At 41.6% G+C, this 23,805-nt stretch overlaps 1 protein-coding gene across 6 annotated transcripts in view; it reads left to right on the forward strand.

The window, feature by feature from the left end:
• LARS2 (leucyl-tRNA synthetase 2, mitochondrial) overlaps positions 1-23,805 on the forward strand; it is a 248,413-nt gene that overhangs the window by 92,444 nt on the left and 132,164 nt on the right. For all 6 annotated transcript variants that reach the window (XM_060110202.1, XM_060110199.1, XM_060110204.1 and 3 more), the window contains one exon: positions 663-791. In XM_060110202.1, the coding sequence (XP_059966185.1) occupies positions 663-791 (129 nt within the window). The remainder of the gene's footprint in view (positions 1-662; positions 792-23,805) is intronic.

Here is a 23,805-nt window from a genome sequence, read left to right on the forward strand (position 1 = left end):
GCTCCATTTTTCGACATGTCATAGCTCCGTGATTCACTATTGTTTCCTTGAATTATATGGACATATGTGTCAGACCTTCATTTGGAAAAACATATAGTTCTTTAAGACCTAGATAGCTGTCCTAAAAGAGAAGCTTTTAAAAGAGAAAAAGACAGATTTAAAAATACATATGGGTAGGGCCTCCCTGGTGGCGCAAGTGGTTGAGAGTCCGCCTGCCGATGCAGGGGATACGGGTTCGTGCCCCGGTCTGGGAGGATCCCATATGCCGCGGAGCGGCTGGGCCCGTGAGCCATGGCCGCTGAGCCTGCGCGTCCGGAGCCTGCGCGTCCGGAGCCTGTGCTCCGCAACGGGGGAGGCCACAACAGTGAGAGGCCCGCATACCGCAAAAAAAAAAAAAAAAAAAAAAAAAAATACATATGGGTAATAGGACTTTGAGGTTGTTTGGCATTATTTTGGACATTCTTTAGGTTAAGCCAGGGCTTTGAATTTTGGTATTAGGCATTTTTGTCAGTTTACCTTATGGGAACGGTTTTTTAAAAAGAAAACTTTTTAAAAGGTTAAATTATTACCTTGAGTAAAATGCCAAAATATTATGTGCATGCAGGTTTCTCCGTGAATGCGTAATAAATACTCATTGTCATTTTTTTGTCATTCTTTCCTAGAAATCAAAGCCCAAGTTTTACGTGCTTTCCATGTTCCCTTATCCTTCCGGCACACTGCACATGGGCCACGTGCGTGTGTACACCATCAGCGACACCATTGCACGCTTCCAGAAGATGAGAGGGATGCAGGTAAGGCAAGATGCCTGCTGGAATAGCACTTTCCTGCCTGCCTCAGGACAATAAGAATGTAGGACAAAGGAAGAAAACCAGTCTTAGTTAAGATTAGGACAGCTTTGAAGATAAACGTGAAAAGCTCAGGGTTTCCTCTCATGAATTGGAGGACATAATAAAGCATCCAGATTAATTGGGAGGCAGCCGCGTGTTGGATGTTGTGCTAGGGAGGGAGGTGGGGTGTGGATGCAGTGGAAGGAGGTTACAGATGTGGGTACAACATGATATCTCCTCAGGTGGAGTTCACAGTCCAGTGGGGCTGACACCCATAAATAGACAGACACTGACCAGGGGAATGAATCCAATAGTAGAAATGAGGAACAAATGCTGTGAGTAGGAAGTGGGACCACAAGAGATTGTTCTCCTTGTACTTGATATTTTCTGTATTCTCTAATGAGCATGTATTTATTTTATAATGGAAAAAGTAAAATTTTCCTAACAAAAAAATATGTGGGGAGTAACAGCTCTGCGGGAGTTGGGGAAGGCTCCGCTAAAGAGGGAGCATCTGTCCTTGAAGAACAAGGTGAAATTTCCTGGGAGAGGAGGAGAAGAACCCTTACATGTACGATGTGGGTAGACGCCTTTACCCCACTGCCAGTTACCCCAGAGCCTGCACTGTAGTCTTTACCAACACGTCATCTGTAAGATGAGGTGGCAATGTTCATAGCAGCTTCTTTAACACCTTACAGAGAGAGGCAGGATCAAAGAGGGGCTGAGAGCATGGACCATTGAACTAGATGGCCAGCATTTGAATGCCAGCCCTTAACACTTAGTAGCTATTCGACTTTTGACTAATTACTAAATTAACATCTCTAATACCTAGTTTTCTCTCATCTGTAAAATGGGGATAAAATAGTACCTGCCCATTGGACTATTACAAGGATTGAAAGAGGATGACTATGAAGCACTTAGCACATAGCTGGCACATAAGTACGTAACCAGTAAATATTAGCATCGCCAGTGGAGGGCTGGAGCCTGCTTGTACCAGCTCCTGAGAGCTGTCCACATGTCTGCCCAACTTCATGTTAATTATTTTTCACCTTAGAAGCTTGAAATCCACCATGGTGGGAGTATTTACATCATGGAAATCAGTAAAGCCTACAAATCAGGGCTTTTTCTGCCAGAGAGTTGATTGTTAAACATTTACTGGCACTCCCACTGGCTGTTGCTATTATTAACCTCTCAGGGTCTATATAAAGGGTATCTGCCCCCTCCCAGTCCTTTATCAAGATTTTCTTTTAGAAAGGTACGTGAATCCATTGTCATAATTGGTTTGAAAATTTGTGCTGAACTGACATTGGCAGCAAGAAGTATTCCTAAAAAGGAAGTCAGGGTATAATGTCTCTTTGTCACTTGAAGAGTTAATGACTTTTACTGTCAGATTCAGAGATTTGCCTTATACAAGGGATGTCTCCCTGGCCTATGCCAGGTGTTATTTTTCCTAGATACTGCTTTCCATCACTTCTGCAATGTTTATTAGAAAGAGGTGGTGCAGAATAAATTGGCTCTTGTCATGAAGTATAATATCTAACTGTGTTTCTTCAACTAGATTTGTCTTTTTTTTTTTTTTTTTACTTAGGCCAACTTATTTTGGACAATTAGTGAGTACAGGCCAGTTGCTGAAGATTAAACTTTTACAGCAAAACTGTACATTTATGGTACATTAGCGGATAAGTGGTTGAGGGGGTGTAGGTGGGACTCTTAATTCCCTTGGGTGGATGAGAAGTTACAGAGAAGGCTCAAGGCAGAACCCCAGGCCCAGAGATACTGGGACCCTTGTAGGCAGCTTAGGCCCAAAAGACAAAATGGAGTCCCTTACAGTAACTGAAGCCCAAGGTCAGGCTGGACCCAGGGACTGGGCAACCCAGGTTTGAACCCCATTGTACCACTTTCTTACTGAGTGGCCCTGCACAAGTCATTTAATGTCTATGAATCCCACTCTCCTTGTCTTTAAAATAGGAATAATAGTATAATAATAATTATTCTTCCCTCCTGGGTCATTGTGTGGGTTAAATGAGATAGTACATGTGTCTGGCACATAATAGTCCCTTAATAAGTGGTAGCCCTGATTATTGTTTATACTGATCTGACTTACTCTGGGAAGTCATTTAATAAATGAAATGAAATCTAATTCATTTAATAAATGCATCTGTGCTCTCTTCTGCTTGGGGCCTGCTGCATGGAGTTGCCTTCTGAGAAGCAACTAGACTGTAAATCATCACCTGCTATTTGTATTATCTATCCTGTGACTCGGTTGGTTCCTGAAACCACTCTTTGTTATTTGGTTTATGGTATCTTAGTCATTGTGACCAGCAGGCACCTAGGGTTCCCTCTGTTCCTCAGTTTCAGTTGCTCTCTTTAAGATTATAAGCTATCTTGGAGGGGGGCGGGTATCCTCCAGGCTCTCTTGAACTTAATTTCTTGTTAATTTTCATAGCCCATATTTAACTCAGATCATCCCCAAAATAACTGCCAAATATGGTGAAAACTTGTCCAGCCATTTCTAAGTGGTAATGGCAAAAAAAGAAGCAAATCTCTGTAATAGTCAACAGTGTGAAAGCCTGTTGAGCTTCCTGTTGTTTTAAAATCCTTCTTTCCCAATGTCAGGACTAGTCCCAGGGATTGGGATTCAGGTCAGGTTCAGTGATCCTTACTCTAAGGAGGGAAGGAATATCTGCTCTGCAATAGCAAGGTCTGACATGTGTATTGATTAATTCATTCTGTACATAGTCCTTGGGCACCAGCTTTTCCAAACACCAGCCTTTCTACTGTATTATATAGTAGTATTGGAGTCTTAGGTTCAAAATCAGTCAGTAGGCCTAGGATAAATTCAGTAAGCTTGCCTTTTTCTATAATTTGTTAATTTGTTGGTAGATTTGCTTAATTCTTTTTTTTAAAGATTTATTTATTTATTTGGTTGTGCTGGGTCTTAGTTGCGGCAGGTGAGCTCCTTAGTTACGGCAGCTAGTCTTCTTAGTTGTGGCTCGCTGGCTCTTTAGTTGTAGCACACGGTCTCCTTACTTGTGGCAGGTGGGCTCCTTAGTTGCGGCTCGCCAGCTCCTTAGTTGCAGCATGTGGGCTCCTTAGTTGTGGCATGCAAACTCTTACTTACGGCATGCATGTGGGATCTAGTTCCCTGAGCAGGGATTGAACCCAGGCCCCCTGTATTGGGAGCACGGAGTCTTATCCACTGCACCACCAGGGAAGTCCCTGATTTGCTTAATTCTTTTTTATTATTATTATTATTATTATTTAAATTAATTAATTTATTTTATTTTTGGCTACACTGGGACTTTGTTGTTGCACGCGGGCTTTCTCTAGTTGCAGAGAGTTGGGGCTACTCTTTGTTGCAGTGCGCGGGCTTCTCATTGCGGTGGTTTCTCTTGTTGCGGAGCACAGGCTCTAGGCATGCAGGCTTCAGTAGTTGTGGTTCGCGGGCTCTAGAGCACAGACTCAGTAGTTGTGGTGTGTGGGCTTAGTTGTTCCACGGCATGTGGGATCTTCCTGGACCGGGGATCGAACCCGTGTCCCCTGCACTGGCAGGCGGATTCTTAACCACTGCGCTTACCAGGGAAGCCCCCTGATTTGCTTAATTCTTGAATGGAGATGTGGAAGTCATTCTAAGGCACACTAAGAACAGTAGATGAGAAGTAAAAAGCGGAGTGACCTTTGCACCAAGTCTCCTCTCTTCAAGGCCACCAGTGACCTCCCTGGATGTGTCATCCTGTCTCACCTCAGTGGCATGTAATACAGTAGACCATTTCCCCCTCTGTGAAAGACTGTGCTCTTGGCATGAGACCCACTCTCCAGGTTTTTTTGCTGCATCTTGGTTTCTTCCTCCCAGTTTACTCCACAAGGTTTTCCTGCTCCACTCCATCTTTGCATACTCTTATCAGGTTGGAAAGTTCTGCTTTAAAGGCAGACCTCAGAGATTGTGTGGGTTTTGTTCCAGACCACTGCAATAAAGTGGATATTGCAATAAAGTGAGTCACAGGAATTTTTTGGTCCCAGTGCATATAAAAGTAATGTTTACATTACATTGTGGTTTGTTGTGTGCGATAGCATTATGTCTTTAAAAAAATGTACACACCTTATTAAAAAATAATGCTGTTGGAAAAATGGTGCCTATAGACTTGCTCAACGAAGGTTTGCCACAAACCTTCAATTTGTAAAAAGCACAGTATCTGTGAAGTGCAGTGAAGCAGAGTGCAGTGAAATGAGGTTATTCCTGTATTCCTGGTTTGCTCAGAATTTTTATCATGAATGGGTATTGAGTTTTGTTATATGCCTTTTCTGCATCTACTGAGACAACACATGGTTTTTCTCCTTTAATCTGTTAATGTGATGTATTATGTTGATTGATTTTTTTAAAATATTAAACCAACGTTGTGTTCCTAGGACAAATTTCATTTGGTCATGATGTACTTTTTTGAATGTATATATTGCTGTATTCATTTGTCAACATCCCTATGTACCTGAAAGACACTGACCTGTAATTTTCTTTTCTTGTAATGTCTTTGTATTTAATATCAAGTTTATGCTAGCCTCATAAAACAATCTAGGAAGTGTTCCCTTTTTCCCATTTTCTGAAAGTGTTGTGTATTATTAGTGTTATTTCTTTCTTTATTTTTCAATAGAATTCACCAGTGATGGTATCTTGACCTAGAGCTTTCTTTGTGGGAAGTTTTTAAATTACAGTTCTATTTCTTTAATGGATATAAGGCTATTCAGATCTTCTGATTTTTTTTCTGTGTCAGTTTTAATTTGTGTTTTTCGAGGGATTTGTCTACCCTACGTCAGATTCTGTTCTAGACTGCCTTCTCTTTTTTTTCTCTATCCACTTTCCCTAGGTAGGCTCTATCCTCTTTAGTTTAAATACGATACTTTAAAAAATTATAAACATTTCCAACACAGGAATACAGAGAACATTATTCTACATACTCAGACCCGCCATCCTGATATAATAGATATTCCATTTAATCTTGTTAATCTCAGCTTTTTTTCTTCTATGTTGCAGATACAGTTGTGCCTCTCCACAATCAGATTCCAGTCCTTCAGTTAAAAAAAAGCTAGTGTCTATCCTTTGCCTTCATGTTTTTATGCTTTTATTCTATGTATTGTTTATGGATACATACACACTTGTGTGTAGTATTGTGTATTTTGAGTCAGTTCAAAATACACAATAGTTTATGGTTCATCCATTATAAGTGCTTGTAGTTCATCCATTATAAGTGCTATATAATTATGACAATATTTAATTATCCATTTTCACATTGATAGAGTTTTAGGTTGTTTTAGATTTTTGTTCCAGTGAACATCCTTGCACCTGACTGTTAGCCTGTGGGAGAAGTGGCATTGCTGGGTCATAGAGTGTACACTCTCCTCAGCATAAATATATCTTGCCAAATTGCTTTCCAAAATATTGGTGCCAATTTATATTCCTACCAGAAATGAATGGCATTTCATATAGCCCTACATCCCTGACAATACTTACTAATGTTAGGCTTTTAAATCTTTGCTAATTTGATATATGGAAAATGGCATCTAATTGTGTTTTTAATTTACATTTTCCTGAGTTCTGTCCTAGTGAAGCTGTTTTTTATCTATTTAAGTTTCCTCTTCTCTGATTGGCTTGCTCACATTATTTGCCAAGTTCCTCTTGGGTTGTTTGTCTTTTTCATATTGTTCTTACTGTTCATGTAGTTTTTTTTTGGGGGGGTCTCAGTTGCTGTGCACGGGCTTTCTCTAGTTGAGGTGAGCAGGGGCTACTCTTCATTGCTGTGTGCGGGCTTCTCATTGTGGTGGCTTCTTTTGCTGCAGAGCACGGGCTCTAGGCTCACAGGCTTCAGTGGTTGCAGCATGTGGGCTTCAGTAGCTGTGGCGCATGGACTCAGTAGTTGTGGCGCATGGGCTGTCGGGCGTGTGGGCTCTAGGGCACGTGGGCTTCAGTAGCTGGGGCTCGTGGGTTTAGTTGCTCTGCGGCGTGTGGGATCTTCCCGGACCAGGGATTAAACCCGTGTCCCCTGCACTGGCAGGTGGATTCTTAATCACTGCGCCACCAGGGAAATCCCTCATATAGTTCTTTATATGGTCTGGATTATTGATTCTTTGTTAGTTAAATACAGTGCAAATGTCTTCTCCCAGTCTGTGGTTTGTCCTTGTATTTTGTGAGCCCGCCAGACCACAGATTGTAATTTGGGTTTGAGAATGGACAAGAATGATGATTTGGAAAGTTCAAGGCTGCTTTTACTTTGGTTTCCTCCTATAGCAGCAAATAAGTTGTGCAAAGGACAGAAATGAGACAAGAGTATAAGCAGATCATTGGGGTCCCCCACGTTCTTGTTGTAGTCACTGGAGATGTGCCTGAGGCCATGATCATCACAGTTCTCTTGGGGAAACCTAAAGTCACAAAGTTGGCCAGGCCTTGGGCATACAAGTAAATTACATGTGGACTTGGCAAGTGAAGAGGGAGGTGGTTTGGGGGTGATGAGTTGATCAGGAATCTGTGACTTTAGTCAGTGGCAGTGGCCTCCCACCCGCCTCCTACCTCACAGATTTGTTGCAAGGTTCATGTGCAGTGATCAATGAGAAAACTCTAAAAACCAAAATGCAATTTTCCAGTGTAACCCAATTAATAATAGCAGTAATACGGTAGTCCTGAGGTTTGGATGTTTAAGCAGGGGCCACTTGAAGCCAGAGATAAATTATTCTCTTTCAGGAGTCAGAAAAGACCACAGTGCCAATCGGTTTCTTCTTAAACTCATACAATGTCTGATGACATATTTAAAGTTTAGCACCATATGGTGATTTTGTTGTGTTTTCATATGTTGTATGCACAGATGGTTAGAAAATAAAATTACCCACCTCCCACCTCATCTGGTCTCCTCAGCACCTTCTGGGCCAGAAGCGGGGCAATTAAAGCATCAAGCTGCCAAGTCCCCCTCACAGAGTTGGACCTTGAGTAATTTGTCTCAGGCAAAACGCCGCAGGGCACTGCCCAAGTAGTGTTTTCCGCTTGGGCCTTTTTGCTATTCCTTGTGGAGGAGGAAGGAAATTGAGGCTATGTGTCTGGCAGCTGCATGATCATAATGCAATTACATAAAATATCAGGAAGTGAGGGGAGTTCTTAGCAAGTGAACCATAATATACGTTTCATCAGCTTTCAGTTGGCCAGTCAGTCAACAAGTGTTTATGAAGTGCCCAGAGAATGCATCGCATGGCATTTAGTTTTCAGATTTTCTAATCTCTGGAGCATCTGAAAGTAGAGAGTAGATTTCCAGGGCTTATCCTCTCAGATGTAATTTGAAAGGGACATTGAGTTGCTAGTCCAGTATTTTGATTGGAAACTGCCTGATTTATCTGCCTCACATTCCCAGAGGTCTTCTGTTTTGGGTCTAGTTCCTGTCATTTGGATTCTTTACCCTGAAGTATTCACTTCATTTTGATCCCCAACCTGTAATAATAGTGAGTTATTAAACTTGCTAAACAAAATTAAATGTTGTGTTTCTCATTTCTTGGAAATAAAGTGTTGAATCTACTCCACAGAAACCACGGCACTCTCTGAAAATAGCAATTTTTTTCAGAAGCAGTAACCATGGTTGCTCTTAATTAGAAGCTGAATTGGTTTCAAATATAAAGTTTTGTTTTATGATGAAAGGGAGAGAAAGCTGGTCATTCCTGGGGAATTGGTACTTCTCTCTCATTGGGAGGGCAGACAATCAGCTGCCCCAGCTTCCTTCCCTTCTTAACCTCCAAAGTCTTCTTAACTCTCCTTCATCTTCCTTCCCGTGCTGGAGGAAGAACTGTACTTTTGCCTGTTCATTTCTTCCTTCTTCAAAAATGTATTTTTAAATTGTACATAAAATTCCATATTCTCCCCTTTAAAAAGGAGAGATACAACATAGATAAGGCTGCAGTCCCCTTTGACTACCCACTCCCCCCAGGCCTTTCTGGGCAGTGATCCCTATCATTTTCCAGGGTATATCCCTCCAGAGCCTCATCTGTACATTGTCACCTGTAACTGTGTTCTCCTGTATTCCTTCCAGTCTGCTTGCCATCCATCCTGCCTGCCAACCCTGAGATGCCCATAGCTCTGCCCAAATGGAGGCAAGATGTCCTGTTGGGTAAGCCATGGTCATGTGACTGGGTCCACACCAGAGGCTGTCCTAGCTTGAGCTTCTAGGTCTCACTTCCTGGCCAGCTCTGTCTAACTTGACAGAGCTCTGATCCCTGTGTTTGCCCCTCATCAGTAGCTGGCCCTCACTCCCCTTTGATATCTCGAGTCATGGTAAATTTTGCAGTCCTGTAGTGTTCCTGTGCTGGTCTTTGACTAGTTTGCTGTCAGATGGATCTCCTGCTTTGCTTTGTATGGTGGAAGGGCAGAACTCTGCAGGCCACATTTCCCAAGCTCTGGTGTCAGCTGGCCTCTGGCTGGTTTTGGACAGGAAGAATTCTGGCAAGATTGTAGGGGAGGAGGAAGGAAGAAGCCAAGGAATTTCTCTCTCTCTGCCCTGGTTAGTATCTCCATTAATCCAGTTCCATTTGGCCAGACCTGCCTCTTTCAGCTTCTGCAACTGATCTCAGCCTTTGGGTTCAGTTATCTCTGCTTCCTCCCTTTGTTCCTTCAGTCTAGAAGTGGGGGCAGTGTCCCACTCGTCCTAATTTCTGGGTTGTTTCCCTGTCCTCTTGGCTTCTCACTAAATTTAAAATACTTAGAGCATTTGTTAGAAGAACAGCTGGAAATGATGGTTTTTTACACCCTGCAAGTTTATTTTATGATTTCCAAGTTATAGCTGCCAGGACTTCTTGATTCCCTTTCTGCTGAAAGCACTCATCCAAGAAGAGGTTAACACCTAGGGGATTGAGAGGGCTCAGGTGGCCCTAAAATATAAATCCAGATGTTGGTGGGCGGGTTGTTGTTGTTGTTGTTTTTAGGATAAATTGTCTAGTTGGCATATGTGATTCGGTTTAGTTACTGTAGGTTTAGTTACTTGTGGAACTATGGAAGGATGAAACCAAGTTATGGTGATAGAAAAGAATAGGAATTTTAGAAGTCAAAAGGAGAGTTTAGAGTTCCTCCAGTGAATGTTTTCGATACTCTTGCCCATAGAGAAATCACAGACAAGAAAGTGGGCATTATATATCCAGAATGGGGGTATTTGAACTGGATGATGTAGAGCAGCGGTCCCCAACCTTTTTGGCATCAGGGACCAGTTTTGTGGAAGACAGTTTTTCCACAGACCGTGGGTTGGGGGGGGATAGTTTCGGGATGATTCAAGCTCATTACATTTATTGTGCACTTTATTTCAATTATTATTACATTGTAATATATAATGAAATAATTATACAACTCACTGTAATGCAGAATCAGCGGGAGCCCTGAGCTTGTTTTCACTTGCCACTCACTGATAGGGTTTTGATATGAGTCTGCAAGTAATTGATTTATTATGGTCCCTGTGCAGTCAGACCTCTCTGCTAATGATAATCTGTATTTGCACCCACTCCCCAGTGCTAGCATCACTGCCTCATCTCCACCTCAGATCATCAGGCATTAAATTCTCATAAGGAGAGCGCAACCTAGATCCCTCGCATGCACAGTTCACAGTAGGGTTTGCGCTCCTATGAGAACCTAATGCCGCCGCTGATCTGACAGGAGGCGGAGCTTAGGCAGTAATGCGAATGAAGGGGAGCGGCTGTAAATATAGATGAAGCTTCGCTCGCTTGTCCGCCTGCCCGCCGCTCACCTCCTGCTGTCCGGCCCGGTTCCTAACAGGCCATGGACCTGTACCAGTCCATGGCCCAGGGGTTGGGGACCCCGGATGTAGAAGAGACTAAGAGGTGAACGAGGTGGGCAAAGGCAGCACTGACATGGTGTCTTTTAAATAAATAGGCTATAACAATTTGACCAGCAAATAGAATCCGCTGCCCAGGGGAAAGGGACAGGCTTTGGTATTTTGTAATCTTGTTATAGGTCTTTATTTTGTTCCTCCTGGACAGTAGTGAGTCATCTTATGGCACAAGAGTGAGTTCTGCCCTTGGTCACTGGATGTCTGGGAAACCCAAGGTGTAGAATTGATTGGACCCTTTCCTGTTTCATAGAAACTTGGTTCACAGGGACATTGAATCCAGTGGTCCAGCCCATAGTGGAAAGAACTATCCTGACTCCCCACAGACTGTATTCCAGGGCAGACATTTGTTTTTTGTTAATTTTTAGTAAGACTGTGAAATATTAAGAAGCTTTAAGATTTTTCTAACTTTCTTTTCTTAATAGATCTTTATTGGAGTATAATTGCTTCACAATACTGTGTTAGTTTCTGTTGCACAACAAAGGGACTCAGCCATATGCATACACATGTCCCCGTATCCCCTCCCTCTTAAGCTTCCCTCTCATCCTCCCTATCCCACCCCTCTAGGTCATCGCAAAGCACCGAGCCAGTCTCCCTGTGCTATGCTGCTGCTTCCCACCAGAAAACTGTTTTACATTCAGTAGTGTAAATGTCCAGTCAATGCTACTCTCACTTTGCCCTCCCACCCCATGTCCTCAAGTCCATTTTCTATGTCTACTTCTTTATTCCTGCCCTGCAGCTAGGTTCATCAGTACTATTTTTTTTCTTTTTTTTAGATTCCATATATATGTGTTAGCATATGGTATTTGTTTTTCTCTTTCTGACTTACTTCACTCTGTATGACAGTCTCTAGGTCCATCCACCTCACTTCAAATAACTCAATGTCATTTCTTTTTATGGCTGAGTAATATTCCATTGTGTATATGTGCCATATCTTCTTTATCCATTCATCTGTTGATGGACATTTAGGTTGCTTCCATGTCCTGGCTATTGTAAATAGTGCTACAGTGAACATTGTGGTACATGCCTCTTTTTGAATTATGGTTCTCTCAGGGTATATGCCCAGTAGTGGGATTGTGAGTCATATGGTAGTGCTATTTTTAGTTTTTTAAGGAACCTTCATACTGTTTTCCATAGTGGTTATATCAATTTACATTCTCACCAACAGTGCAGGAGGGTTCCCTTTTCACCACACCTTTTCCAGAATTTATTGTTTCTAACTTTTTTGATAATGGCCATTCTGACTGATGTGAGGTGATACCTCATTGTAGTTTTGATTTGCATTTCTCTAATAATTAGTGATATTGAGCTGCTTTTCATGTGCCTCTTGGCCATCTGTATATCTTCCTCGGTGATGTCTATTAAGGTCCTCTGCCCATTTTTTAACTGGATTGTTTGTTTTTTTGATACTGAGCTCCATGAGCTGTTTGTATATTTTGGAGATTAATCCTTTATCTGTTGTTTCATTTGCAAATGTTTTCTCCCATTTTGGGGGTTGCCTTTTTGTCTTGTTTATGGTTTCCTTTGCTGTGCAAAAGCTTTTAAGTTTAATGAAGTCCCATTTGTTTATTTTTGTTTTTATTTCCATTACTCTAGGAGGTGGGTCAAAGAAGATCCTGGTGTGGTTTATGTCAAAAAGTGTTTTTCCTGTTTTCCTCTAAGAGTTTTATAGTGTCTGGCCTTACGTTTAAGTCTTTAATCTATTTGGAGTTTATTTTTGTGTATGGTGTTAGGTAGTGTTCTAATTTCATTCTTTTACATGTAGCTGTCCAGTTTTCCCAGCACCATTTATTGAAGAGACTGTCTTTTCTCAATTGTATGTTCTTGCCTCCTTTGTCGTAAATTAGATGTCCATATGTGCGTAGGCTTATCTCTGGGCATTCTATCCTGTACCATTGATCTATATTTCTGTTTTTGTGCCAGTTCCATACTGTCTTGATTACTGTAGCTTTGTAGTATAGTTTGAAGTTGGGGAGCCTGATTCCTCCTACTCCGTTTTCTGTTCTGAAGATTGCTTTGGCTATTTTGTGTTTCCATATGAATTGTAAGATATCTTGTTCTAATTCTGTGAAGAATGAATGCCATTGCTAGTTTGATAGGGATTGCATTGACTCTGTAGATTGCTTTGGGTAGTATAGTCATTTTCACAATACTGATTCTTCCAATCCAAGAACATGGTATATTTCTCCAGCTGTATGTCATCTTTGATTTCTTCCATCAGTGTTTTATAGTTTTCTGAGTACAAGTCTTTTGCCTCCTTAGGCAGGTTTATTCCTGGGTATTTTATTCTTTTTGTTGCAATGTAAATGGGAGTGTTTCCTTAATTTCTCTTTCTGATTTTTCGTTGTTGGTTTATAGGAATGCCAGAGATTTCTGTGCATTAATTTTGTATCCTGCAACCTTACGAAATTCACTGATTAGTTCTACTAGTTTTCTGGTGGCATCTAGGATTTTCTATGTATAGTGTCATGTCATCAGCAAACAGTGACAGTTTTACTTCTTCTTTTCCAACTTGTATTCCTTTTATTTCTTTTTCTTTTCTGATTGCTGTGGCTAGGACTTCCAAAACTATGTTGAATAAGAGTGGCGAGAGTGGACATTCTTGTCTTGTTCCTCATCTTAGTGGAAAAGCTTTCAGTTTTCACCATTGAGTATGATGCTTGCTGTGGGTTTGTCATATATGGCCTTTATTATGTTGAGGTAGGTTCCCTCTATGCCCATTTTCTGGAGAGTTTTTATCATAAGTGGGTGTTGAATTTTGTCAAAAGCTTTTTCTGTATATATTGAGATGATCATATGGTTCTTATTCCTTAATTTGTTAATGTGGTATATCATTGATTGATTTGCTTATATTGAAGAATCATTGGGTCCCTGGTATAAATCCCACTTGATCATGGTGTATGATCCTTTTAATGTGCTGTTGGATTCTGTTTGCTAGTATTTTGTTCAGGATTTTTGCATCTATGTTCATCAGTGCTACTGGTCTATAATTTTCTTTTTTGTGATATGTTTTTCTGGTTTTGGTATCAGGTTGATGGTGGCTTTGTAGAATGAGTTTGGGAGTGTTCCTTCCTCTGCAATATTTTTTTTTTTTTTTTTTTTTTTTTGCGGTATGCGGGCCTCTCACTGTTGTGGCCTCCCCCGTTGCGGAGCACAGGCTCCGGACGCGCAGGCTCCGGACGCGCAGGCTCAGCGGCCATGGCTCACGGGCCCAGCCGCTCCGCGGCACACGGGATCCTCCCAGACCGGGGCACGAACCCGCATCCCCTGCATCGGCAGGCGGACTCTCAACCACTTGCGCCACCAGGGAGGCCCCTCTGCAATATTTTGGAAGAGTTTGAGAAGGATTGGTGTTAGCTCTTCTCTAACTGTTTGATAGAATTCGCCTGTGAAGCCATCTGGTCCTGGACTTTTGTTTGTTGGAAGATTTTTTTTTCAGCTTTATTGAGGTATAATTGACATAAAATTACAAGACGTTTAAAATGTACATCGTGGTGACATGATGTATGTGTACATTGTGAAAAGATTCCACCCACCTCGTTAATTAACACATCCATCACCTCACGTACTTATCCTTTTTGGGGGGAGGTAAGAACATTTAAGTTCTACTCTTTCAGCAAATTTCAATTATACAATACAGTGTTATCACTACAGTCGCCATGTTTATCGTTACATCCTCAGACCTTATTCATCTTATAACTGAAACGTTGTACCCTATTACCAACCTCTCCTTATTTCCCCCACCCGCACCCGGGCAACCACTCTTCTGCTCTGTTTCTAGCCTTTGACTTTTAAAAATTTTTTTTAAAGATTTCACATATAAGTGATTCTATGCAGTATTAGTCTTCCTCTGCCTGGCTTATTTTAGGTTAATTACATTTAAAAAGCATTCCAACCCATGTCCCCAAAGGCTGTATAATCTTCCTTTACAAATCAGAGTTTTTATTTAAATTGTATAAAAACCATATATGGTTTGCATTATTTTTTCTTATTAGTCATCAGGGTTTTTTTTGTTTTGTTTTGTTTTTTGCAGTACGCGGGCCTCTCACTGTTGTGGCCTCTCCCATTGCAGAGCACAGGCTCCAGACGTGCAGGCTCAGCGGCCATGGCTCACGGGCCTAGTCGCTCCGCGGCATGTGAGATCGTCCCAGACCGGGGCACAAACACGTGTCCCCTGCATCGGCAGGCGGACACCAGGGAAGCCCAGTCATCAGTTTTATACACATCAGTGTATACATGTCAATCCCAACAGCTCAATTCATGACACCACCACCACCACCACCCCGCTGCTTTCCCCCCTTGGTGTCCGTACGTTTGTTCTCTACATCTGTGTCTCAGTTTCTGCCCTGCAAACCAGTTCAACTGTACCATTTTTCTAGGTTCCACATATATGTGTTAATATACGATATTTGTTTTTCTCTTTCTGACTTACTTCACTCTGTATGACAGTCTCTAGATCCATCCATATCTCTACAAATGACCCAATTTCGTTCCTTTTTATGGCTGAGTAACATTCCATTGTATATATGTACCACATCTTCTTTATCCATTAGTCTGTTGATGGGCATTTAGGTTACTTCCATGACCTGGCTATTGTAAATAGTGCTGCAGTGAACATTGGGGTGCATGTGTCTTTTTCAATTATGGTTTTCTCTGGGTATATGCCCAGTAGTGGGATGGCTGGATCATATGGTAATTCAATTTTTAGTTTTTTAAGGAAACTCCATACTGTTCTCCATAGTGGCTATATCAATTTACATTCTCACCAACAGTGTAGGAGGGTTCCCTTTCCTCCACACCCTCTCCAGCATTTGCTGTTTGTAGATTTTCTGTTGATGCCCATTCTAACTGGTGTGAGGTGATACCTTATTGTAGTTTTGATTTGCATTTCTCTAATAACTAGTGATGTTGAGCAGCTTTTCATGTGCTTCTTGGCCATCTGTTTGTCTTCCTTGGAGAAATGTCTATTTAGGTCTTCTGCCCATTTTTGGATTGGGTTGTTTGTTTTTTTAACATTGAGCTGCATGAGCTGCTTGTAAATTCTGGAGATTAATCCTTTGTCAGTTGCTTCATTTGCAAATATTTTCTCCCATTTTGAGGGTTGTCTTTTCGTCTTGTTCATGGTTTCCTTTGCTGTGCAAAAGCTTTGAAGTTTCATTAGGTCACATTTGTTTATTTTTGTTTTTATTTCCACTACTCTAGGAGGTAGATCAAAAAAGATCTTGCTATGATTTATGTCAAAGAGTGTTCTTTCTATGTTTTCCTCTAAGAGTTTTATAGTGTCCAGTCTTACATTTAGGTCTCTAATCCATTTTGAGTTTATTTTGGTGCTTGGTGGTCGGGAGTGTTCTAATTTCATTCTTTTACATGTAGCTGTCCAGTTTTCCCAGCACCACTTATTGAGGAGACTGTCTTTTCTCCATTGTATATCCTTGACTCCTTTGTCATAGATTAGTTGACCATAGGTGTGTGGGTTTATCTCTGGGCTTTCTTTCCTGTTCTGTTGATGTATATTTCTGTTTTTGTGTCAGTACCATATTGTCTTGATTACTGTATCTTTGTAGTATAGTCTGAAGTCTGAGAGCCTGATTCCTCCAGCTGCGCTTTTTTCCCTTAAGACTGCTTTGGCTATTTGGGGTCTTTTGTGTCTCCATACAAATTTTAAGATATTTTGTTCCAGTTCTGTAAAAAATGCCATTGGTAATTTGATAGGGATTGCATTGAATCTGTAGATTGTTTTGGGTGGTATAGTCATTTTCACAATGTTGATTCTTCCAATCCAAGAACATGGTATATCTCTCCATTTGTTGGTATCATCTGTAATTTCTTTCATCAGTGTCTTATAGTTTTTTGCATACAGGTCTTTTGTCTCCCTAGGTAGGTTTATTCCTAGGTATTTTATTCTTTTTGTTGCAATGGTAAATGGGAGTGTTTCCTTAATTTCTCTTTCAGATTTTTCATCTTTAGTGTATAGGAATGCAAGAGATTTCTGTGCATTAATTTTGTATACTGCAACTTTACCAATTCATTGATTAGCTCTAGTAGTTCTCTGGTGACATCTTTAGGAATCTCTATGTATAGTATCATGTCATCTGCAAACAGTGACAGTTTTACTTCTTTTCCTATATGTATTCCTTTTATTTCTTTTTCTTCTCTGATTGCCGGGGCTAGGACTTCCAAAACTATGTTGAATAACAGTGGTGAGAGTGGGTATCCTTGTCTTGTTCCTGATCTTAGAGGAAATGCTTTCAGTTTTTCACCATTGAGAATGATGTTTGCTGTGGGTTTGTCGTATATGGCCTTTATTATGTTGAGGTAGGTTCCCTCCATGCCCACTTTCTGGAGAGTTTTTATCATAAATGGGTGTTGAATTTTGTCAGAAGCTTTTTCTGCATCTATTGAGATGATCATATGGTTTTTAATCTTCAGTTTGTTAATATGGTGTATCACATTGATTGATTTGCGTGTATTGAAGAATCCTTGCATCCCTGGGATAAATCCCCCTTGATCATGGTGTATGATCCTTTTAATGTGTTGTTGGATTCTGTTTGCTAGTACTTTGTTGAGGATTTTTGCATCTATATTCATCAGTGATATTGGTCTGTAATTTTCTTTTTTTGTAGTATCTTTGTCTGGTTTTGGTATCAGGGTGATGGTGGCCTCATGGAATGAGTGTGGGAGTGTTCCATCCTCTGCAGTTTTTTGGAAGAGTTTGAGAAGGATGGGTGTTAGTTCTTCTCTAAATGTTTGAGAGCATTCACCTGTGGAGCCATCTGGTCCTGGACTTTTGTTTGCTAGAAGATTGTTAATCACAGTTTCAATTTCATTACTTGTGATTGGTCTGTTCATATTTTCTATTTCTTCCTGGTTCAGTCTTGGGAGGTTATACCTTTCTAAGAATTTGTCCATTTCTCCCATGTTTTCCATTTTATTGTCATAGAGCTGCTTGTAGTAGTCTCTTAGGATGCTTTGTATTTCTGTGGTGTCTGTTGTAACTTCTCCTTTTCCATTTCTAATTTTATTGATTTGAGTCCTCTCCCTCTTTTCCTTGATGAGTCTGGCTAATGGTTTACCAATTTTGTTTAACTTCTCAAAGAACCAGTTTTTAGTTTTACTGATCTTTGCTATTGTGTTCTTTGTTTCTATTTCATTTATTTCTGCTCTAATATTTATGATTTCTTTCCTTCTGCTCACTTTGGGTTTTGTTTGTTCTTCTTTCTCTAGTTCCTTTAGGTGTAAGGTTAGATTGTTTGAGATTTTTCTTGTTTCTTGAGGTAGGCTTGTATAGCTATAAACTTCCCTCTTAGAACTGCTTTTGCTGCATCCCATAGGTTTTGGATCATTGTGTTTTCATTGTCATTTGTCTCTAGGTATTTTTTGATTTCCTCTTTGATTTCTTCAGTGATCTCTTGGTTATTTAGTAACGTATTGTTTAGCCTCCATGTGTTTGTGTTTTTTACGTTTTTTTCCCTATAGTTGATTTCTAATCTCATAGCGTTGTGGTCAGAAAAGATGCTTGATATGATTTCAATTTTCTTAAATTTACTGAGGCTTGATTTGTGACCCAAGATGTGATCTATCCTGGAGAATGTTCCATGCACACTTGAGTAGAAAGTGTAATCTGCTGTTTTTGGATGGAATGTCCTATAAATTTCAATTAAATCTATGTGGTCTATTGTGTCATTTAAAGCTTGTGTTTCCTTATTTATTTTCATTTTGGATGATCTGTCCATTGGTTTAAGTGAGGTGTTAAAGTCCCTCACTATTATTGTGTTACTGTCGATTTCCTCTTTTATAGCTGTTAGCAGTTGCCTTATGTATTGAAGTGCTCCTATGTTGGGTGCATATATATTTATAATTGTTATATCTTCTTCTTGGATTGATCCCTTTATCATTATGTAGTGTCCTTTCTTGTCTCTTGTAACATTCTTTATTTTAAAGCCTATTTTATCTGATATGAGTATTGCTACTACAGCTTTCTTTTTTTCTTTTTTCTTCGCGGTACGCGGGCCTCTCACTGTTGTGGCCTCTCCCGTTGCGGAGCACAGGCTCTGGACATGAAGGCATCAGCGGCCATGGCTCACGGGCCCAGCTGCTGCACAGTATGTGGGATCCTTCCGGACTGGGGCACCAACCCATGTCCCCTGCATCGGCAGGCAGATTCTCAACCACTGTGCCACCAGGGAAGCCCTCCAGTTTTCTTTTGATTTCATTTGCATGGAATATCTTTTTCCATCCCCTCACTTTCAGTCTGTACGTGTCCCTAGGTCTGAAGTGGGTCTCTTGTAGACAGCATATATATGGGTCTTGTTTTTGTATCCATTCAGCCAGTCTGTGTCTTTTGGTTGGAGCATTTAATCTATTCACGTTTAAGGTAATTATCGATGTGTATGTTTCTATGACCATTTTCTTAATTGTTTTGGGTTTGTTTTTGTAGGTCCTTTTCTTCTCTTGTGTTTCCTGCTTAGAGAAGTTTCTTTAGCATTTGTTGTAGAGCTGGTTTGGTGGTGTGGAATTCTCTTAGCTTTTGCTTGTCTGAAAAGCTTTTGATTTCTCCATCAAATCTGAATGAGATCCTTGCTGGGTAGAGTAATCTTGGTTGTAGGTTTTACTCTTTCATCACTTTAAGTATATCCTGCCACTCCCTTCTGACCAGCAGAGCGTCTGCTGAGAATCAGCTGATAACCTTATGGGGATTACTTTGTATGTTATTTCTTGTTTTTCCCTTGCTGCTTTTAATATTTTTTCTTTGAATTTAATTTTTGTTAGTTTGATTAATTTGTGTCTTGGTGTGTTTTTCCTAGGGTTTATCCTGTATTGGACTCTCTGTGCTTTTGGACTTGGGTGACTATTTCCTTTCTCATTTAGGGAGTTTTCAACTATAATCTCTTCAAATATTTTCTCAGACCCTTTCTTTTTCTCTTCTTCTTCTGGGACCCCTATAATTCGAATGTTGGTGTGTTTAGTGTTTTCCCAGAGGTCTCTGAGATTGTCTTCAATTCTTTTCATTCTTTTTTCTTTATTCTGCTCTTATTTTCACCATTTTGTCCTCCAGCTCACTTATTTGTTCTGCTTCAGTTATTCTGTTTTTGATTCCTTCTAGTGTATTTTCCATTTCTGTTATTGTGTTGTTCATCTGTGTTTGTTTGTTCTTTAGTTCTTCTAGATCTTTGTTAAATATTTCTTGTATTTTCTCCATCAGTGCCTCCATTCTATTTCTGAGATTCTAGATCATCTTTACTATCATTTCTCTGAATTCTTTTTTAGGTAGATTGCCTGTTTCCTCTTCATTTATTTGGACTTGTAGGTTTTTACCTTGCTCCTTCATCTGTGACATATTTGTTTGCCATCTCATTTTTTTTTTTTTTTAATGAGTGGGATTGTGTTCCTGTCTTACTGGTTGTTTAGCCTGAGGCTTCAAGCACTGAAGTTTGTAGGCTATTGGGTAGAGCTGGGTCTTGGTGCTGAGATGTGGAACTCCATGAGACCTCACTTGGATGAATATTCCGTGGTGTCTGAGGTTCTCTCTTAGTCCAGTGGTTCAGACTCGGACCTCCCACCACAGGAGCTTTGGCCCGACCCCAGGCTCATGAACTAAGTTCCCACAAGCCACCTGGGGTGGCAAAAACAAATAAATAAAAAGAAAAAAAGGAACAATAACAAAGTAAAAAATAAAATTAGACTAGGAAACTAACAGATATGTTAGGAGGAATATAAAAATAAAATTATACATGAATCAACAGCTGGATGGTACATCAGTACCACAATAGTAAAAAAAGTGGAGGAGGGAAAAGAAAAAAAAAGTGGGGGCGGGGAAGGCCTTGGCTGTGGAGGGCTGGGCCTAAACAAAGGCAAGGTTTGGGTAGTGGGTGGGGCCAATGCTCAGGACCTGTGGGGCTGGGAAAGGCCCTGGGGGCTGTGGGGGGTGGGGCTTAGGCTCAAGGAACAGAAGGGACCCAGGTGTGCCCCCCACCTCTGGTCTCAGAGGGTAGGGGACCTCACCTGGGAGCCCAGCAGGCTTCCTGGGCTCGAGTGGGTGGGGCAAACGCCCTCTTCTCCTCTCCTCTCGTCTGGGGGGGCCCCTCCCGCCTGCCTCTACTGATCTCCCTGGCCTCCCTCCTATGCCCCCAAGGACCGATGCAGCCTGGAGGGGGGTTTGGAGGGCGGGTACCGGCTTGGGAGCTCAGCAGGCTCCCCTGCCCAAGTGGGCCAGGCGATCCCCCTCTGCTCCTCTCCCACTCTTCCCAGAGAGCCCTTCCTGCCTGCCTCTCCTGATCTCCCCAGCCTGAGGGCGTCAATCCTGTCTGACCTCCACTTCTTCTCTGCCCTCAGCCCCGCTACGTCCTACCAGTTCACTTTGGTGTTCCTCCTGTCTCCTTGGGCATCAGAGTCCCCCACCAGTGGCGGGCAGGTGACCTAGTTGCAGGGAGACGCTAACTCTGTGTCTTCCCACACCACCCTCTTGACTCTTCCTTCCCTAACTATATTTTCATAGACAGCTTGGGATAACATGTGAACTAAGAATATCTTTTCATGTTAATTTCATCTGAAAACAAAAATAGAAATGAATAAGTATATTATATAAATCCAGACTGATTTTTTGACTGTCTTTGTATTGACTTTATTTAAAAACATGGATGGTAACCTAACAGAATGTTAATAGGCAGAAACATTGAACTGGTGCCATTTTGGCAGTTCCAATGAAGAAACCAAGTGGTAATTAAGTTTTCCCCTTTCTTGTGGAACATGGTTATACAACAGTTACATTATTCTGCCAGTGAAGTAGCCCTAGGAGAATTAAAGCATCTCTGGAAGCTGTTCTCTAGTGTTGTCCATGGAAGTATTTCAGAACTTTCTACTAATCAAGCACAAATCCGCAACATGGGATTATTATTATTTTTAGCTCTTGAAAATTAAAAAGAAAAAGAAAAATCTGTGAAGGAAATGTTTTTCATCTATGGATTAAGCAGTACTCAACAGAAAGCTGTATTCTAAAGGGTGAGTGTTTTAGTCAGGATTCTTGGCTACAAGGTACTGAAACCCAACTCAGACCAGTTTAAACAAAAAAGGAGGTTTTGTGTGTTTTTACAAATCCTGGTGTAACTCACAGAACCAAAGGAAATGTTGTAGGATTGGGGCCCACTGGGCATTGGGCCCACGTCCTTGGAGCACATCAGTATCCCTAGTCTCTGCCTCCAATTTCTGCATCTGTCCACATGCCAGCAGTATTTTCTTAGACATCTCCACCAGGTGCTCCCTCTGTGGCCAGAGGGGTGGGTTTTGTGATTCGCCGTCTACAGCAGGACCATATGAAGTAGGAGGAGGAGCATTTTGCCAGAAGGGGAGGGTGCTGTTTGGAAAGATGAAACCTTTGGGTAGGACACATTTAGCAAGAGAAAAAGAGACCTCATGTCTGAAAGATCAACTGGATTGGGTTATGTTTTGACAACTTCCTAAAACTGCATAGACTAGATATTCCTAGGGAATGTTAGAATCTTTTTAAAAGACATGTATACACACACACACGTACTTAGTTATTTTGTACAGATGTCCATGATACGTTAAATGAAAAAAAACAGGTCATAAAATAGTGTATGACAGGTTCTATTTCCATAAAAACAAACCATCCAGCTCCTATATATGTATATATATGTTTGTGTATCTGTGTTTGAGTGAGGAGAAAGGTGTGGAAGGATACAAAGGCTGACATTGTTGGTTACATCAAGGAGTTGAGAATAGGAGTCGAGGCTGGGGGAGATGATCAGCTTTGCCTTTATATATCATGTATTGTGTCATTTCACTTGTTAAAATAAGCTTGTATTATGCTCGTAATTTGAGAAACATCCAATTAAGGAAATAGAAGAGGAGCCTATTCCGACTGACCTCAGGAGCATGGATGCAGGGATTGAATGTGATAGCTTGGGAGTCATGTCATTTTTTTTTTGGCCATGCCGCATGGATTGCGGGATCTTAGTTCCCTGACCATGGATTAAATCCGGGCTCTCGGCAGTGAGAGCGCAGAGTCCTAACCACTGGACTGCGAGGGAATGCCCCAGGAGTCATGTTATCTTAGGCTGGCAGGTCAGGGCATTTCACTCTTCCCAGATTCCCAGGACTGGGAAGCACGGCAGAGGATGTGGCAGACCAGTCTGGAGCAGCAGCAAACTGGAGAGATCCGCAGCACTGTTGTTCACCAGGTCTGTATCCCGTACAGAAGGCAGACCTGAGTGGATCAGACCTACCACCACCCCTGATATGGCAAAATCTACTGGGCAGGGCCCTTCCTACCCAGCACACAGATGGCTGCTTCTGCTCATGGACTACCCCTGCTCCAGTCAGCCATGGCAAGAACAGCTGGGCTACTTTCAAATGAGGCACCTGATGTGAGCCACTGATTATGCACAAAAGAAGAACTGATGCGCCCCTTTCATGGAAAAGAAGGCCAAACGGCTGGCCCTTTGAGCCTCATGGTCTGTTCGGTTTGGTTAAGAAATTCCAATGCCTGGCACCAACCTGCTACAGAGGCTCTTATCATAAGTAACACACCCTTAGGAATGTACATGGATGAGGATGTGTGTGAGGTCAAGGAGTCTCCCTGTCTGTTGTCACAGAGCCACCATAATGAACGTGGCCAAAGAGACGTGGGCTGAGGTCCTGACGAGGGAATCGGTGATGTGCGATGTTGTGAGGTGCTGAAGATCAAGCAGACAACAGCAGCTGCCACTGAAGCCAGCCCTGCCATTTACTGGGTGCCTGTACTGTGCTGGGTGTACCACATACATCTTAGTGTGTAATTCTCAATGATTTGGGTGGCTGCTTTCAGTCACAGTTGATAGTTGGGACTCGTGTAAGTGATGTGCCTCAGGTCCCACTGCCAGTAAATGGCAGGTTTGGGTTAGGACATTTCCCCCCAAACCACACAGCCTCCCGAGGAGCGAGCCTTTGTTTCATTTCCCACTCACTAGCCAAAGGAGTTAGAGCAGCTCTGATTTTAGATGCATGGTCTTCATTCTTGAGATGGAATTATTCCATCAGAACTAAAACCTAATTAAAAAATAGTAATGTGCAGAATGGGAGGACGATGTAAGGCAAGTGGCTTCTGCCACTGGGAGGGCCATGCCTGTTCT

The sequence above is a fragment of the Mesoplodon densirostris genome, chromosome 10, assembly GCF_025265405.1.
Source record: "Mesoplodon densirostris isolate mMesDen1 chromosome 10, mMesDen1 primary haplotype, whole genome shotgun sequence".
Lineage (NCBI taxonomy): Eukaryota > Metazoa > Chordata > Mammalia > Artiodactyla > Ziphiidae > Mesoplodon > Mesoplodon densirostris.